The following is a 19,326-nucleotide window of genomic DNA, read 5'->3' as shown; positions in this document are numbered from 1 at the left end:
GTATAATCACAGTAATCTACTCCTGTGGTTTCCCATTGAAAAAAGGATTTCCTCTCCATCATTCCCAGAGTGGAGTCTCTGGCTCTTTGCAGCCAGAGTTTGGTGTTTCCCCATTCCCTGCCTCTTCCTTGATGCCTGCAGACTGCTGATACTGGCTTTTCTGTCTTGCATGTAGTAGGGATTTTTCTGGCTTGAAATTGCTATTTTCCAATAAAGCTGATTAGTGATGATTTAAGGCCCCTTCTCTATTATGAGAGATTGTAAGATGGCATTTCATCTATAACTGCAAATCGCAAATCTTTCACAGTGGTTTGAAATGTCAGAAGTGTGAGTTAGGTCTCTACTTACCTCCCCTTCAGATATAAGCGGATGTTTAGCTTTGACATGAGACCAGAGTTATCGGATTGTTTGAACTGAATATGTTTTAATTTGCAAAGCTGCATATTCTGTTGATTATAAACCTTTGGTGAGGGGAGGGGGTCAGAAATCTGATGTCCAGGAGGGGCAATGTCTAAATTTTATTTTTAGAATAAGGATTTCTTTGATTTGCATTAATTTTTGGTCTGCAAAGATTTCCTAAAGTTGATGAAAGAATCCTTGAAAGCTTTATTAACTAGGCCCCTCTAAGTAACTGTCCTCCACTGGGAGTACAGGTTCCTAGATAGGAGGGAGAAAGAGATAACTTGCTTTTAGCCTTTTGTTTCTAAGCTGTGTTTGGGGATGCCTTTGCAGTTTGAGGATCTCTCTGGTACAGCATGGCACATAAGATTCTTCTCAAAAGTGCTGCTTCTCCCCTGGCTGTTTGTTCTACCCTGCCCTCTTTTTTCTTTCGGTTTAATCCACATTTTTTTTCCTCTTCCCTCAAAGTCATGACCTGGTTTAGGGTGTGCCCCTGGCCTATGGCTAGATGGTTTGATCTGGGCTTTCCTCCCCATAGTATCCCCTACCTACTTCTTACAGTAGGGCAGCCTGGCACATTGAAGTTACTGGGCCCTAGCTCTGCACCTGCTTTCTGTAGCAGGGAGTGGAGGGGGAGGACTTTGAAGGTGATCTCTGGCTTCCTAGAACAGCCCCCCCCCCCCAAGATTTTATTTATTTATTTCACAGATCACAAGCAGGCAGAGAGGCCCGTTGCGGGGCGGGGGGGGGGGGGGGGGAGCAGGGAGGGGAGCAGGCTCCCTGCTGAGCAGAGAGCCCAGGGCTTGATCCCAGGGCCCTGAGATCATGACCTGAGCCGAAGGCAGAGGCTTAACCCACTGAGCCACCCAGGTGCCCCCCTAGAATATAGTCTTGACGGATGCAGTCAGCTAGACAACTAAGTGCCAAATCTTAGGATTTTGAATTTACTATAGGAAGTTTAGATATATGAGAGATCAGAGTGTGCTGAAGAATGGGAAGTGCCTTTATGTTGAAGGGTTGGGTTTCTGCTAGTGGAAGCCATTGTGGACAGGAGGGCAGGGCAGGATACCACTGTGTGGAGCTGGGCATGCCCCTGTGTGGGTTGAGTCTGAAGAGTATAGAACTACAGCACACTGTGGACTTCAGAGCCAGGCAGAAGCACTGTTAATCGTTATTGATAATAGCTACTATTTATTAGGCATTTAAATGGTACTGTGTGTAGTGTGTTATGTACATTTTTTTTAAGATTGATTGATTTATTGAGAGAGAGATTAATTTGGGGGGAGGGGGAGAGGGAGAGGCCAAGGCAGGGCTGGATCTCACAACCCTGAGATCATGACCTGATGAAACCAAGAGTCGGATGCTTAACCAGCTGAGCCAGTCAGGCGCTCCCAGTTATGTGCATTTTAGGTGAAAATTTTTTCACTGTTTAGATGGACTTATGCTCAAGATTAGACAGTGATAGAGTTAGGATTTGAACCCAAGTCTATAAATTCTTTGTTCTTTCTGTGCAATACTGTACAGGATGTAGACAGGAATTTTGGAGCCCTTGGTGAACAGGGAAAGAGGAAATTGATTTGTGAGCACTGCTATAGAACTGTCAGTCCAGTATGATAGTCACTAGCTACAGGTGGTTATTTGAATTTAAATAAAAGTAAATAAAAATAACTCAGTTGCAGGCATCTGGATGGCTCAGTCAATTAAATGTCTGCCTTAGACTCAGGTCTTAATCCTGGGCTGGGGTGGAGCCCACATTGGGCTCCCTGCTCAGCGGGAGTCTGCTTCTCCCTCTCCCTCTGCATCCCCCCTCCCCTCCCACTTGTGCTCTAGCTGGCTTGCTCTCACTCTCAAATGAGTAAGAAAATCTTTTAAAAAAAAATAATTCAGTTCCTCAGTCATACTAGCCATATTTCAAGTACCTAAGTCACATGTCAGAGAAAATTTTATTGGACAGTGTGTCTCCAGATCTCACTTACATTAGTGTACATTAGAATCATCCAAGGATCCTAAGGAGTGGAGGGAGTTGGGGAGAGACACAAGCATTCGTGCAGCCTCACAGAAAATTCTGATCTGTTGCCCTGGTTGATAACTACTGCTCTAGAAGCTCCACAGTAACCATGGTAATAACTGCCCCACTTGTGTTGTGGGGAGACCTGATCTGACAGAGATACCTAGAGTGCGCTGGTCTTTCAGTTGAGCAAGTGTAGTCTCCTTACCTGGGGGCCACATGGACAGCAGCTGCAGTTGGGGGTGAGCTGAGGATCTGGTCACTATGTGTGGCATCGTGTGGCCATGTAAGCCCCTGAGCTCTTTGCAGGAGGGACTCATTGCTAGGTGTATCTGGGGAAGACCCCCTGCTATTTATTACTTACTAGTCCAGTTGTTAAATTTGAATTTCCTAAGCAGCGCCAAAAGAATCCCCATAGCTCCAAAATTAATGATTGAGATTTCATTGGAGCTTCTTATTACAGAGGCAGGACTTGGGCAAAAATTTGGTAGGTATGATTGTTGGAAACAGCACTTTAATAATATTGACATGTAGTAGTGATTTGGTAAACGGTTTTACTGTGGTTCACTGTAGTCTAGAAACTTGAAGGGTACTTCCATCCTCACTGTTACCTTTTTAGCTGAGAGTTTGCTGCAGCCTAAGAATTTTGCCTCTGCTTTTTTTCCTTTTGGTGTTTAGGAGGACAGTTTCTGTGGCTTTTTGTCTTACCATTTTCTGTATAACAGCTTGACTTTCCCCTCTGTTATAAAGCACTTAGGTAGTACTCTGTCCCACAAAAAAGACATGTACAGAGAACCAGTTATCTGAGTGTGCCTCCCTCCCCGTTTCTTAGAGGGCTTTTGTTGTTTTTTAAGGTCTTATCCACCTTAAATTATAGAACACTAACTATATAAAGCAGAAGAGGAAGGACCCCAGGTATAATCTAGATCAGTGGTTCTTAAAGTATGGCTCCTGAACCAGCAGCATCAACATCAGGAGGATCTATTACAAGTGCATAGCTTAGGCCTGACCCTGAACCTGTAGAGTCAGACACTCTGGGGGTGGGACTCATCAGTCTGTGTTTTAAAAAGCCCTGTAGGTGATTTTGATGCATTCTAAAGTTTGAGAACCACTGAATCCTTAATTTGAGAGCTAATGTTATACAGGCCCAGAGTGTTAATATATCTATTCCCCATTCCCAATTTAAGATTCAGTTTTCAAGTTTTCTGTCAAGTCCAGGCCTACTCTTCAACTCTGGTGTATCTATTTAAGGTCTTTAACGACACACCCCACCCATCAGTATAGGTAGGCATCACTGGCTGGAAAACATGCTGGACTCTGTCCTATATATAGCTCCAACAGGATAGAGTTATGTCAGAAAGTGAATGAGCTGTTTGAACCTATTGTCCCACATAGAGCTGAAAGAAAGCCTAAATGTTAGTAGCCAAATACTTGTGAAGTATACTTTAAGCTTCCTTATCGGTGTACCTGTATATCTTGTCCTTTAAGGAGATAAAAATTCTATCCTTACACATTCAAACCTTTGAATATTAAAGGAGATGAACTTTTCAGTTGAGATGGCCAAGGTTCTAAATTCAGAGTCAACAGCTGTAACTTAGCCATGTTACCCATTGAGAAGAAAGCATAAACGTAATTGCTTGTGCCATAGTGTAAATAAGCTACAGACATGCAAGAAGAAAGATTCCACCATTTAAAGAATGGAAGCATCTAGATACTTAAGTATTTGAATCCCCAACCACAGTATTGAAGCATTAGTTTCGATAGTGTTGAACAAGATGATGGCAGAGCATAGCAACACTGTCCTCTTGCAACTGAACGGTCTTTGTTCTGATTTTCTGCACCAGAGGGTGCATATATTCACTGGTTCACACCTGGCCTGTTCCTTGGATCTCAAGTAGTGCCACAGTCACAAAGTAGTGCATAGCTTTCATAGTGGTATTTTCATTTCACATAGGGTAAAACCAAGGTTATGAGGAAGGTTAAATGACTTGCCCGAGGATTACTGGGTCTGTACCACTACTTTTTCACAATAACTGTTCTCCTATGTGGCATACAGACCTGTACGCTTGTGTTTATGATCATATTGGCCAGAGGCTATCAAAGCTTCAGGTTAATGAAATGCTTTTTATTTTGTAGCCATCCAGTCCAATGGATCAGATGGGCAAGATGAGACCTCAGCCATATGGCGGGACTAACCCATACTCGCAACAACAGGGACCTTCATCAGGACCGCAGCAAGGACATGGGTACCCAGGGCAGCCATATGGGTCCCAGACTCCGCAGCGGTACCCAATGGCCATGCAGGGCCGGGCGCAGAGTGCCATGGGCGGCCTCTCTTATGCACAGCAGGTAGATGGTGACTCCAATTACCTTAACCCTTGTTGCTGTCCATGATCTGGTCTTGAGCTGTAGACTCAGAATGAGTCTTTGGCATCTAAACCTCTCAACAGCAGCATAGGCCAGTGGGCTCAGTTGTCTACAGTATATGCTGCTTACAAGGCCAAGGTTGTGGGCATCATCCCATGTGTGCTCAAAGAAAAGCTGTTTGCCGGCCATAGGCGGTTACCTGTGTCATCTGTGTCCTTTGACCTGGCTGGCCTGCTTGTACCAACCACTGAATAGTGATCTCCAAAGGATGTGGGGGAAAAAAGGCAGGGGCTGGGCACCTGTCCACTGTAATCAGGAAAATCATCTCATGCCTTGTGCCCTGGGAATGGAAAAGGCCCTTCGTGTTTCCAGAGGCCTTCGACATATAGCTGTCTCATTCAAAAGGAAAGATTAAGAGGGACTGGGAATAGAAGAAAAAGGGAAGATTGAACGGTAGCGATGCAAACAGTGCTGTTAAAAATGTTAAGGTTTCCCTTGTCTCCTTTTGTCTGGTCATCTGCACCATTATCTATTGTCATTTTTTGTTTTGACAGCATTTCCTATCGTTTATATTTGAGTAATACTCATACTGAAAATGGTGATGGACAGAATATAAAACCTAACTTTACTTCTAAGACATTAAAGCAAAGTAGCTCTTTAAATATGGAAAATAGAATAATGTCACTCTGGGGTTTGTTTGTTTGTTTGGGGGGCTTGTTTGTTGTTTTTGTTTTTCCGGTGAGAGATGGAGGAAAGATGGATGGGTATTACGGGGTTGGTTGTTTTTTTGTTTTGCCTTCTTACCAGATATACCCCCAGTGCCTAGAATTGAGCCTGGTACAATCAAGCAAGTAGGCTCTTATATATTTTTTGAATGAAGACTGAATGAAAAAGAGAACCAGAGTAGCTTAATGATTTGCACACTGTCTGGGCTATTAAACCCGGCGTTTTTAGTCAGCTGAGCCAGGCTGCTGCTGACCATTCGTTGTGGCGAGGATACAGATTCCTAGCACTTACAAAGCAGTTTAGGTTGTGATAAAGAAGAGGTTCACTGATGAAAACGGCTGCGCTCGAACTCTTAAAAGTTACCCAGATATTAGTGTCAATTTTCTGTAGACAAATGCAATCCACTTGTAAACAAACCAACTAGTAACCCAGCTGGGCTGTCCTTCTGGCTCTGTTTAGAGAGGGCTGGTAGGAAAAACCGTGGGCCTTCTAAGTAGGAGGCTGGGCTTGCCTACTTCCTATACCCATCCTCAAGCGGTAGTCAGATAGAATACCCTTCTTCATCCAGAAGAGTCTATGCTAAAAGTATCCTTTCCTTTCCTACAGATTCCTCCTTATGGACAACAAGGCCCCAGTGGGTATGGTCAGCAGGGCCAGACTCCGTATTACAACCAGCAAAGTCCTCACCCCCAGCAGCAGCAGCCACCATACTCCCAGCAGCCACCGTCCCAGAATCCTCACGCCCAGCCTTCCTATCAGCAGCAGCCGCAATCTCAGCCACCACAGCTCCAGGCTTCCCAGCCTCCCTACTCCCAGCAGCCATCCCAGCCTCCACATCAGCAGTCCCCGACTCCATACCCCTCCCAGCAGTCCACCACCCAGCAGCACCCACAGAGCCAGCCCCCTTACTCACAGCCGCAGGCACAGTCTCCCTACCAGCAGCAGCAACCTCAGCAGCCAGCCTCCTCGACGCTCTCCCAGCAGGCTGCGTACCCTCAGCCCCAGTCTCAGCAGTCGCAGCAAACTGCCTATTCCCAGCAGCGCTTCCCTCCACCACAGGTAAGGTGCCGCTCCTCTCGCCCTTGCCTCCGTGTGACCACAGACAGCTTGGGGCTTGGTGTCAGGAGAACTTTGCCATACAAATTATTCTCTCATGTGCACTTAAAAACCAATTAAACTCTGGGTAAACATGTTAACTGGATTGATTGAACTAATAAAGGCATAACCTTCTTAACTCCATAAAAACCTGTGGCTCTTCTTACTGATGAAGAAATAGGGCAATGGGAAGTTGCATAGACTGATAAGAAATTAAAAATAATGGGACTGGTTTTGTTTTGTTTTTGTTTTTGTTTTTGTTTTTGTTTTTATAAACGAGCATTCAGAACTGAGCATCCAAGTGAGTTTGGTTCTTTTTGAAAAGTCCCAAAAGCCTTTGGGAGGCTGTACTGTACGTTCATTCCAGCCGCCGTTACATTCTGCCATTGCTTAGGATAGTTTGGACCCCTTCATGTGAAGTTGCCATCGGAGCTGCACATTCTTAGAACATTCTTTAGAACAGTCTCAGTGGTGGCAAGTTTGATTTGTTGAAGGTGGATTTGATTTTAGGAAATAGCTAAAATTCCTTTGTAGCCATGTCTGTGAGCAAGGTAGGTGATAAAGCCTAAAAATAACAATTTGGGCTTTATTATTTTAAGAGCAAAAAAGAGGAGCTGTGACCAGATGACAGGTCCACTAAAGATTCTGTGCATTGATGGCAGTATTGGAATAAATATCACATCCCAAGGCAGTTTCATTTTGAAGGAAGCAGTACTCGTTTTATTGTAGAGTTTCTAGCATGAGTTTTTTTTTAATTAATTGGTTTCATTCCTTGATAGATTATAAAAACCCTTGTAGTTAGCTGTACTTCAGCGTTTAACCCCAAGGAATAGCTGTCTGTGCCGATAAATGGTCAGCAGTGCTGTTCAGAGTCTTAAATGCACTGTTGACATTCTTTTTTTCCTTCTAATTAAACTAACTTTATTTTTTTAAGTTTTTATTTTAATTCCAGTTAGTTTACATACAGTGTCATATTAGTTTCAAGTGTACAGTGTAGTTATTGAACCCTTCCATACATCACCTGGTGCTCGCTGACCTTCCTGTCTTAAGAGCCACACCTTGTATTTTTCTGCCTTCAGAGAATATCGTGGGTAGTTGGGCAGTCTTGGTCCCGCCTGCCCTCTGTGAGACACTTCCGTAGCCCTTTCACCATGAAGCAAGCTTGCCTGGTTTACCAATACCAGGCCTTCACAGCATTTTGTTTTTCTTATTTTAGGAGTTATCTCAAGATTCATTTGGGTCTCAGGCATCCTCAGCCCCCTCCAGTAAGGGAGGGCAAGAAGATATGAACCTGAGTCTTCAGTCAAGACCCTCAAGCTTGCCTGTGAGTATTCTTGCCAACCTCTAACAGATGATGGGGCAGAGAAGAAAGCAAAGAAAACTAGTTTCTGGTTGGATGTTTTGGTGGTATGACCTAAATAAACAATTAGCTATTCCTTGAATTCAGGTTGAAAATTCTAAGTAGGAATTTATGGTCTGATCTTGTGGAATATCTGTTTTGGCTGGCTGCCTGGGGAATAGGTTTGGTGATCTCTATTTAGAGTTTTCTGGTTTTGTGTTTTTTATTTTTTTTAAATCTTGGGCCCTGAGGCATGAACCAGGTAAGGGACAGAGAAGATAAAGATATTGGAAACACTGTTCACTCTCTGTCAAAGTTGAGAGAGGTTTCAGGGTTGTTTTGACCTTATTTTTGAGTGTTTAATTTTTAGGTTTTTGTCTTAGTATTTAGCTAGGAAGTACGAGCTGGGGTGCATTTAGCTTGGATGGTCCCTTTGAGCATGGGCTGAGTAAAAGCAGTTTTTCTGGTTGTTTTGTGTGAATAGGTGCTTTTGTCTAGTAGAGTGCTTGGTGCCCAGATGCTTGATTGCTGTTTATGGATGAACTGATTGTATCCTGAGAACGGCAGTACAGTCTGCTGATGAAGAGCTCGGGCTCTAGAGCCAGAGCTCCTGGATCTGCATTTTGACTCAGCCACTAACTCTGTACCCTTGGGCAAGTCACTTAACCTTCTCCTGCCTTCGTTTTTGCATCTGTGAAATGATCCTATCATGGAGTGGTTGCTAACATGAGATAGGTTAAAGTAGAGTGCTCAGGCATTGTGGGCACTCCCTAAATGTCAGAGATTCTCATTATCATCTCAGAGGACGTAGGGACTCTACTTGATACCTGAGAGACTGCACCAACTAGTTAAAAGTAGACTGGTTCTGGGAACACTTACCCCTCGTCTTAGCTCTGGTACTATGTGCAGGCCAGTCACACAGGTTCTGAAAGTTAATCTGCTGGGCACGGGAATAAAATGGGCTGCTCTAAAATCTAGTAAGACCATTGGTAGACAAACCCTCCATTATAAATCCTGCTTCGGTTAGTAAATAGAAATTCAGCCACACATGTCTAGATAAAAAAACGTCTTTAGAAATTTTGATTCTACTCCAATTTGAAGCCTACCTCTTCAGTTTTTCTGACTTGGGAGAAAATGGTCTCTGGATCTTTAAGGAATAAGTAGGAGGCAGGAACTCTCTTCATCATGAAGCCTCCCCTGGCTTCCCCTGAAGATCTCTGAGCCATAACCTGCGTGGGGCAAGGTCTCGGATTCCCTCGGTACCTATTGTGCAGGCATCCCGGGCCACAGGCGTAGCCACTGTCACGTGGGCCCCAAAACTGTGGACTTTCTCAGTTGAGGAATTGGGTGAGGATGTGTCTGAATAAGGCAATCCCTCTTTGTTCCCTTTTCATTAGGGACTGTTGCAATCCTTTTCTGCATCCCAGACCTCACTGGAATGTGTTTTTTAACCTGGTTGAGTCAGAAGTGTGTACCTACTCCCTCCTCATCTGTGGTCTGTAGCTGACTGAATCTGAGTGAGGTGCTACTGTGGCAAGAAACCGAATCAGTGGATTTTTGCCATTGCTTTAAGTCGCTCCCCGAAAAGCAGAAAGTTTCTGCTTGCTCCTGGTAATCTTCCAGCGGAACTGTGTCATTTTTCAGTCCTGAGAAGCCTAGCGTACAAACAGGGTTGAGAGCCCTGTACCGTCACATCCAGAGCTTCTGATTTGACCTGCCGAAGTGAGGGCACTGGCAGCTTCGTGGGCCCAGGAGAGGATTGTTCCTGGGCAGCCTATCACAAGGAGCCTTCCCAAGTTCAGGCTTCTCCTATAGATTCATCCAAATGGGTCATTTGCTCTGTGGTAGAAGCTCTATGTGGGAGGTGAGTTGGCTGGGTTATTGGCATCTTGTTTGTTGAATTGCTTTTTATCCCTCTGCTATTTGGACTAAGAAACAAAAGGTGGTTATTCTTTGAAATTTTGGTTTGATGCCAGATTTGCCTAGCCAGGCTGGGAAACGGTCATATTTGAAGAAAGGAGAAGTCAGGATTCCCTAGAAGGGGCCCACTCTTTCCCGAAGCAGTTGTGTCAAGGGATCCCGAGGTTTGCCGCTGTGCTTCTTCTCTCAGTGGGTGTTTGTGAGGCGCCTCTTGGTGCTGGGCTCCAGAACGGAAGCTGGGCTGACTGGAGGGCAGCCTCTCCAGTTCTCCACGTCCTCCTCTTTGCTCATTCACCTTACCACAGCCCTAAAGGCTTTATGATTGTGACCCTTGATGTAAAGACTCCTGGTTTCTGATCCTGATTATTACAAAAATTAGATTTTGAGGAGTTTTTGCTCTGCTGTTAATGCCAAACCATTTAGCTGCTATTATCCTGATTATGTTGTCCCTCTGTTTATAATCTCTCAATTGTTTTTCATTAATCTTAGAATAAAATCCAAAATCCTTAATATTATGTAGGCTGCCCCCTGCTTCTGATTTAGGTCTGGAATGAGGCCTGAGACTTTGCATTTGAAACAAATTCCTTGATGCCGCTGATGCTGCTGATGCTGTAGGCTAGGGATGGCACTTTGAGAACCTGCACTTCATCCTGTTTTGCCCTTTGCCTTGTTACTGACTTTGTCTCAGTTTTGTAAGGCTCCATGCTTTATTCTGCTTCCACACCTCTGCACAGACCCTTCCCTTTGCCTGAGACACATTTCCTCCTAACTCCTCTAGTCATATTTCAGGCTACATCTTCAAGATTATTTCTTCAGAAAACTCCTTCCTAATCAAATGTCAAAACTCAGCTTAAATAACTTCTATGATGCCCTCACTGACTAAAGTCAGTTTTTATTTAAAAAACCAAAAAACTGCAATATTTAAGATGTATTAAAAGGTATAAAGAGGGGTGCCACCTGGGTGGCTCAGTGGGTTAAGCCTCTGCCTTTGGCTTGGGTCATGATCTTAGTGTTCTGGGATCGAGCCTGGCATCAGGCTCTCTGCTAAGCGGGGAACCTGCTTCCCCTGCCCTCTCTGCCTGCTTCTCTGTCTTCTTGTGATCTCTCTGTCAAATAAATAAAATCTTTTTTTTTTTTTTTTTTAAAAGGTATAAAGAATGATTCAGGGCCTGATGACCCACCTTTAGAAATCAAACCTTGCAGGATGCCTGGGTGGCTGAGTTCATTAAGCGTCTGCCTTCATCTCAGGTCGTGATCTCAGGGTCCTGGGCTCGAGCCCCACATCAGGCTCCTTGCTCAGCAGGGAGCCTGCTTCTTCCTCTCCCACTCCCCCATCTTGTGTTCCCTCTCTCGCTGTGTCTCTCTCTGCCAAATAAAGAAAAATAAAATCTTAAAAAAAAAAAAATCAAACCTTGCTAGCATAGGTAAAAGCACCTTATATGGTCCTCTGGGATCACTTCCCCATCCTTACACCAGGAGAAACACTATCCTGTATCTGAGGTTTCTTTGCTTTAGGTCACCAGAGCAATTTGCTGATACTTGAACACTTGGGTCTCTGTCACTTGATGGTAGGCTTCTGGAGAGCAGGCACTGTGTTACTGGCCTGTGTGCCCCCAACATCTATCACATGATGCCCCCGACCAGTGGTTCTCTACCTTGGCTACATGTTAGAATTATCTGGGGAGTGAATGATCTTTAAAAACCAGTGGCTGGGGGACGCCTGGGTGGCTCAGTTGGTTAAGCAGCTGCCTTCGGCTCAGGTCATGATCCCAGCGTTCTGGGATCGAGTCCCACATCGGGCTCCTTGCTCGGCAGGGAGCCTGCTTCTCCCTCTGCCTCTAGCCTGCCACTCTGTCTGCCTGTGCTTGCGCTCTGTATCTCTCTCTCTAACAAATAAATAAAATCTTTAAAAAAACAAAAAACAAAAAACAAAAAACCAGTGGCTGGAGTTCACAGAGTTCTGACTTGTTTGGGGTTGACAGCAGTTGACCAGCTGTCCCTGGTGATTCTGATTTGTAGCCCTGGTAGAGATCCACTAATCCAAACTGTGTCAGGTTCCTTTGCTAAAATAGACTGTCTTAACACCCGTGTGTTTTGTCAGTATTTATCTCAAGTGTAATTTCAATTACTTACTTGACACAAGCTCAGTGACGGCTGACGGTCTCTGTCTTGCTCATGGCCATCATAGTGCCTGGCATAAAGTAGGCGCCAATTCAGGGAACGAATGAACCTGAGCAGTATATATTACATTGTTCATTCAGAAAGTGTATGTCTGACAGGGGACAGCTTGACCATACTGTAAGATTGTTGTTTTCACGGTGAGGGAAAGACAAGTATCACAGCCTTTACGGGAAGGCCTAAACTCCATTTTAGAGGACAAATTAATTTATTTGTTCTTCCTGACAGTGTTTTTAGGAAGAAGTGAAGTTAGGGTTTGTGGCTTATCTTGTAAAATAGCTACTACTTCACCTTACGGTAAGAAGGTCTTTGTAAGGGATGGGTAAGCAAACCTCTAGGTGTTTCATTAGTCTTTAATTTCCTTTAGTTTGGGGCAAAATCTTTAAGGGTCTCATCTGAAAATTAGTATCTGACTTTTGATTATAATTATTTCAGGGAATGACTTGGAGTTGCATCTTTAAAAGGTTCTGTTTAAATGATTCACTCAAGTGTATGTGGTTTCCCTAGAATAATGAATGCTTCCCAATTTTTTTCTTACTGGGGCACATTTGTAAATTTACATTATAGTCTGAAAGTGTACTTGGGATAGAGTTTCCATTCAGTGGTAGAAAATAGATACAGGATTGAAAGCCCAGATCTGGAAAGGTTAACTAGATCAGTGCTTCTCCAAACTTCAGCATGCAGTGAGAATCATCTGGAGATTAATTAAAACACAGATTACTGACCTCTACCCAGAGAGATTCCAGTTCAGTAGGTGGGAGTAAGAATTTGCATTTCTAGCAAGCACTCACTTGGTGCTAAAGTTCCAAAAACCATATTTGAATAACAGTGGGTTTAGGTAGTAGTAGTCCTTTAACAAGGGAAGAAAAAAAATCACAAGACTAGGAAGCCACAGTGGTAACTGAATAACAGTGGTGACTTACACGTAGTGTAACTCTTGGTGATCTGGGTAGTGTAACTCTTGGTGATCTGGAGGGAAGGCCGTGGCTTGAAAATGGTAGAAGGAAAAGAAACTGGGGCAAAACAGACTGCCTGCAGCCATGGCCCCAGTGTAGTCTCTTCCTGGGTAGGGCAGCCTTTGACTGCAGTACCACCCTGGGGGTTCTCTCTGTGGCACTCACTGGATTCCTTCCAGAAGTTGGTCACCAAATCCCAGTCTACCTCAGATACGGTTTTTGAATCTGGTTCCCCCTGTCCTACCCATTGCCTTTTTTTTTTTTTTTTTTTTTCCTTAAAAGGACCCTGTTACCTCCTACCTAGTGTCTTGCCCCTGGCTGTTTAATTCCTTTTCCTTCCAAGTCTGTCCTCACCATAATCACCTGAGTACTCATCTTAAAAAATCAAATCCGGGGGCACCTGGGTGACCCAGTCGGGTAAATGTCTGACTTTTGGTTTTGGGTCAGGTCATGATCTCAGGGATCTGGGATTGAGCCCTGCATCGTTGTCAGGTTCCCCACTCCGTGGGGAGTCTGCTTATGTCTCTTTCTCTGACTCTCAAATAAATAAATAGATCTTTAAAAAAAAATTCTGGCAAGTGAACATTACTGCTTTAAAAACCTGGCTACCTGTTGCCTATGGGTTTAAGCCCAAGTGTGACACAAGTTCTTTTGTGATCTGGAGGATAAGGATATTTAAAAAAACAAAATGGGGGGGGGCTGGGTGGCGCAGTGGGTTAAAGCCTCTCTCTGCCTTTGACTGAGGTAATGATCCCAGGGTACTGGGATCGAACCCCACATCTGGCTCTCTGCTCCTCGGGGAGCCTGCTTCCTTCTCTCTCTTTGCCTGTCTCTCTGCCTACTTGTGATCTCTGTCAAATAAATAAATAAAATACTAAAAATAAAAAAGTTTCCCATCCCTCCAGTGAAAGCTAGTACACTGTTTGTTGTGATATTCTATGGAAGGCAGACAGGCATTAGACAAGGGTTAGACTTTGATGATTTCTGAGGTAGCCTGTGATTTGAATATCACTTCGTTGCTGCCCTCAAGTATTCTTTGTTTATATAGTAAAACAGAAGAATGTATGCCTGAATGTTACAATGGGTGCTTTCCAAGTTTGGGGAAGACAGTGACCATTTATGTCTAAACAGTTGAGGAAAAACATGGCAGAAGTTTTAGAATGACCTAGATACGGACATACTTGGGTGGTTGGGAAGGAAAAGTATAGCCTGAGCACAGGCCAGGTGGAGGTGAGGTATAGTATAGATGATACTGGGGGACTGGTCAGGATCAGGCTTCCAGAGGATAGGGAGTAGCAGGAGGAAAAGCTGGATTATAGGGGTTAGGGCCCTGGTGGGCCAAGTAAGCCATTTGAATTTGATCTTAGAGTCCTGCAGATAGGCTGTCCAGTAACATGATAAAATTAATGTTACAAAAAATCCATTCATGTATAAAGTGGTTTGAAAAGGGGAGAGCCTGGAAGCAAGGAGAGAAGTTAAACTGTTGAAATAATTCTGGTGAGAGGTTTGGAGTTGTGCACCCTCTGTCCCGTTTGCATAGCCCGCTAGTCCTGGTTCTGAGCTATGCAGGAAGGATTCTGTAGAACTGGGAGAAAGCGGGTAGAAAAATGTAATGATCTTGAAGAGGGGTGGGGAGAAAGAGATCTCATTGACAGAAATAGAAAGGTTAATAGGAAAACTCATTTTGAGGAACAGCTAAGTTCCGTGTAGTGGAATGTTTAAAAACAAATGCTTAGCTGCTAGTTGGAGACAGGAGACTGCACCTTGGGTAAGAGCTGAGTGTGTGTCAAGTCAGAGAGCATAGAGCAGTCTGTGGAGTGATTGATCCTTAACGCGCAGAATGAAGGAGGCCTCCGAGGCACTGGCTTATGGAGGGAGGAGCCAGTAGGAGTCCTGGACAGTGTCTGTGGTCACCAGGTAGGAGCGCCCAGCAGATAGCTGGTCAGCTTGGAGGAGGACCAGGAAGGGTTGTGTCTATTTATGGAAGCCCAGGGTAGGGGGGCGGGGGATGGTCCACATCACATTTATAGTTCAGAGAATATGAAGTTGGATTTGTCAGGAAGCCCGTTATGGGGTTCCTTTTTACGTATGGAAAGGACCTGATGTCTGAGGGCTGGAGGAAAGGAAATGAACAAGGGAAAGGCGTAAAAGTAAAGAGCATTCTTGAAAGGCATTGAAAGGAAGGGGCAGCTGAATCAGCCCGCATTCCTCTGCTTCATCTGAAGACCCGCATGTGTATAATGCAGATAGATTGAAGGGTGACGATGCTGGCAGAATATTAGGAGGGTATAAACAGACTTATCTTTCAGGAGTTGTGAAAAAAGGAATCAAGGGCACTCACTGGGTTAGCTCACAAAGGACACTGTACCCTTGACTGGAAAAGTCTGAGAGGCTGCCGTTGAAGAGCTGGATCATACTTGTTTCTTCTAGTGAGGTAGGCGTGGAAGTTACTGATGCTGGGAATGAGGTGGAGAATAGGATTAGGATTTTTAATCTCTATTAAATTATCTGTAGTTTTTTGTTTTTTTCTTTTAAATCACTTGCATTTCCAAGCCCATCTTTAGATTTCACTTAATAAAACTGTAGCTGTTAGCACTCGTGTTTTACTTGCTGTGGTATTTTCATACTCAGAGAGCTTGGGTTATAGTGATCTAGAAAGAGGAAATGGGAGGGAACTATGTTGTTCCTGTAGAATCCAAATCTTAAGAGGGCAGGAATAAGGCCAAGAAGGGAGCTTACAGGCAACACCAGTCCTCCTAGAAGAGCGGGAATTCAAATGTACTGAGTAACCACTTCTTTTTTATATTAGAAGAAACTAAGGGTCAGAATCAGGATTTGAATCCAGTCTCTATCTCTGATATTTCAGATGAAATATTTCCATAGCATCCCACCCAGCAAAAGACAATCTGATCCTCTATTCAGGTTTAGCCAAAAGCCTCAACCCCTTTGCCATTTAATATTTACCAGACTTGTCCTGAAAGGATTTCCATTTCACTTTTGTTTTCTCAGGCCACCTTTTTTTTTTTTTTTTTAATATTTTATTTATTTGTCAGAGAGAGAGCGAGCACAGGCAGGCAGAGGCAGAAGCAGGCTCCCTGTCGAGAAAGGAGCCCCATGTGGGACTCGATCCCAGGACCCTAGGATCATGACCTGAGCTGAAGGCAGCCACTTTACTGACTGAGCCACTCAGGCATCCCTTCTCAGGCCTCTTGTCAGGGAGGCACAGATGAGTTGTGAAAAGGGCAGCTATGGTACAGGGAAGGGTGGGAGAGGGAACATGCCCAAGTCCATAGGGCAGGTCTGCTAGAGGAACTAACCAACTAGGGAATCCCCTCAAAAAGTGGAAAGCTGACTAGAGTTTGGTTCCCCCTGAATTGGACAGGAGCACGTCCTATTCTGTGCCTTTCTTCTTAGAGCACAGTGTCCTGATTAAGGCTAATGTTAATCAGGTAGAGCCTTGTTACTGAAAAAATGTGGTCCATTATCTAGCAGCACAGACATCACCTGAGAATTGTCTTAGAAATGCAGGTTCTGGGGCACCTGAGTGGCTCAGACTTGGGCATCTGCCTTTTGCTCAGGTCGTGATCCCAGAGTCCTGGGATTGAGCCCTGTGTCAAACTCCCTGCTTGGCAAGAAGCCTGCTTCTCCCTCTCCCTCTCCCACTCCCCCTGTTTGTGTTCCCCCTCTCACTGTCTCTCTATCTCTATTTATTAAATAAATTAATTAATTAAAATCTTAAAAAAAAAAAAAAAACCACAGGTTCTCAGGTCCCACCCAGCTTTATTGAATCCAGCAGTGTTAACAAGATCCCCAGGTGATTCATTTATCTAATGGTTTAGAAGCAAGGAGTTAGACCCTGAGAACGGAGAGTAAAATTTTCAGATGAATATCAAGCTGGGGACTTTGGAATACAATGAGTTTTACTGATGTCTAGTAACATTTAAGTACTCTGCATGGGGGGCATTGGAGGGAGAGACCACCACCATTTGTTTTGTGGTACTTTGGAGGGCTTTGGTTCCCCATGCCTACAGCCCAGACCCCTTTGTGGGACCACCTGCAGCTCCCAGCAGACCTGTGCAGCCTCAGCTCCAGCCACTCGGGCGTGCCTCAAGCTCCTCACAGCCCCCAGTCCTTCCTGCCATTGTCTTCGTACTGAAGATGTCTGCCCATCCACCTTCCCGCTCTGTTAATGTCCGGCAAAACTCCTGCTTTGGCTTCAAAACCCAGCTGAAATACTTTCTCTGGGATTCCCCCAGTTTCTTCCTGTTGGCCTGGCATCATGCGGGTGCCTCTGCGTGGGCATTGGGTCCACATCCAACACCTGGGCCAGGCAACCGACTACTCGGGAAACCTGTGCTGAGCAGTCCAGGTTCTTGCTGCCCACCTGAGCTTGGCGGCCTGCTTCTTGTTTAGATTTACTGGGGGAAGTGACAGAAATCCTCTGAAGGCTTAAAAAATTGAAATGCTTGAAGGACTTAAATTTTACACTGTGTTGCCTTTTGTCACATTTCATGGTAAAAGGAAACAGGCCAACACTTTTTGCCTAGGCTTTTTTGATGGCTTATTTTCAAGGGGCTAATAACAAAAATGCCACTGGCAATTTTGGTACTCAGAGAACCTGGGCCTTTCTGAGGTTGATGACCTGTTTTCTTTATATCTGACTGTGTATCTGTGCTTGTTCCCCTTGAATTGTAGCCCAGGTGCTCTCAAAAAGTCTCAGAAAGGAAATCCCCACCCCCTCTGTCAGATCTGCCCAGACTGCTCAGAGCAGCATGTGCTTTGTGCAAATAGCCGTCCCTTCTCTCAAACGCTGGTTCTCCGGGTGGTTCTCGGGCAGGGCTGGCCAATCCACTTCTCCATCTTAGTCACGCTGCCGGGCCCTAATACTGCCTGGTGCCTGCTGGAGCCTGTGCGGCTTGCTCTGCACTACTGTATGCTTGTTCCTGGGCCCATTTCCTGTTTCTATTCTAGTCACTGGTGGCTCAGCTCTGCTTCCTGCCTGTGTGTCTCACACAGATTCCTCTTGCTAGAACCTTTTGTTTTCTTCAGAACAACTTCACTCTGAAAACGAACTGAGCCTCACTTCTGGTGTGATGGCCCCTGGGGTGAGTTTGCCCTTCTGAGGGCTGGCAGGAAGTACCTCCTTCCCACCAAGCAAACCATACCCCTTGGATTCGAACTTGTTCTTCAGGTTGTCCCCAGCCTTGCTATAGGAAGCTGGTGGCTCGTTGCTTAGACCAGAAATTGCTCTAAGAAGACGAGCTGGGATCTTTGGCAGTTAAACCTGTCTTCACTCCCCAGCTGCTGGGGGCTGTCAGGATTGCTGCTCTATCACCTGGAGCTTATAAACGTGTTTCTCGCCACTGCGGAAGATACTTGGTACCCTGTCTAGCCCAGTCCTCCCTAAAGTCTGGAGAACACTTACACGGGGTTGGGCAGGTAGTGCTATCCTCAGCAGAGTAAAAGCTTGCAGAGAGTATAGAGATGGAAAGAAAGCATGTGCTGACTCAGCCTTCTGTCCCGAGTGAGCAGTTCAGCAGCCCCCCACCCCCACTCTGGCATTAGAGTGGGAGGGAGAAAGTACAGGGAGGTTGTAAAAAAAAGGGAAGAAGTAAAGGAGCTTGTTCTGGACAAATGTATTTTAAAGTTCTAAAACTCCTCCGTCTTGCCCGTTTTTCCCAAGAAGATGCCGACTTGGCAGAGAACATGCCTTGTGAATAACTCTGTTCTCCCTTCTTCCTTCACAACTATTCTTTTGGGATCATCTGATAATCCTGCGTCAGATGGAGTGGTTTCTACAGTGAACCGTAGGCCTAGGTATGTTGAATAGAGAGGGATTTAGTATAGGGATTTGGGCTTACAGAATTGCTAGAAAGATTGAGGAAGCATGCTCTAGGCTTGTCCTTCAGGAGCAGGACCTAAAACTAGATTTCACCCACCCGGGAAACTCCTACCTTTAAACCACTATCATATTATATTAATTGCTCTACATCTGCTGTCCAGGGATGCGTAAGCTAGAGTCAAGAAGGAGCAGCTGCTGCCACCAGAACCAGCACCCAGTTTACTGGAAGAGGAAGCCAAAATGCTGTTGCAGGAACAAATGAAGGAGACAGAAATATGGTCTCTGCCATACTTTGATCTAATCTTGAGTTTGCTCCTAATTAGTAGAACCTGAATTACATCTAAACCCATTCACAGGGGGTTTTGGGAAACATGGTTTTTAGCTTTTTAACCCCTACAATTAAGAAAAGAGTAGCATGGAAGTGCCTGGGTGGCTCAGTGGGTTAAGCCTCTGCCTTCAGGGGCGCCTGGGTGGCTCAGTGGGTTAAAGCCTCTGC

The 19,326-nt window shown here is 44.9% G+C and overlaps 1 protein-coding gene across 5 annotated transcripts in view; it reads left to right on the top strand.

Moving 5' to 3' along the window:
* Nucleotides 1-19,326, top strand: part of ARID1A (AT-rich interaction domain 1A) — a 70,060-nt gene that overhangs the window by 21,280 nt on the left and 29,454 nt on the right. For 4 of the 5 annotated variants that reach the window (XM_032303443.1, XM_032303442.1, XM_032303446.1 and 1 more), the window contains exons 2-4: nucleotides 4,544-4,756; nucleotides 6,107-6,559; nucleotides 7,812-7,919. In XM_032303443.1, coding sequence (XP_032159334.1) covers nucleotides 4,544-4,756; nucleotides 6,107-6,559; nucleotides 7,812-7,919 — 774 coding nt within the window. The remainder of the gene's footprint in view (nucleotides 1-4,543; nucleotides 4,757-6,106; nucleotides 6,560-7,811; nucleotides 7,920-19,326) is intronic. The other variant, XM_032303444.1, reaches the window with a different exon arrangement.

Source organism: Mustela erminea, chromosome 10, assembly GCF_009829155.1.
Source record: "Mustela erminea isolate mMusErm1 chromosome 10, mMusErm1.Pri, whole genome shotgun sequence".
NCBI classification, from domain to species: Eukaryota; Metazoa; Chordata; class Mammalia; order Carnivora; family Mustelidae; genus Mustela; species Mustela erminea.
This window is presented reverse-complemented; position numbering and strand designations above follow the sequence as displayed.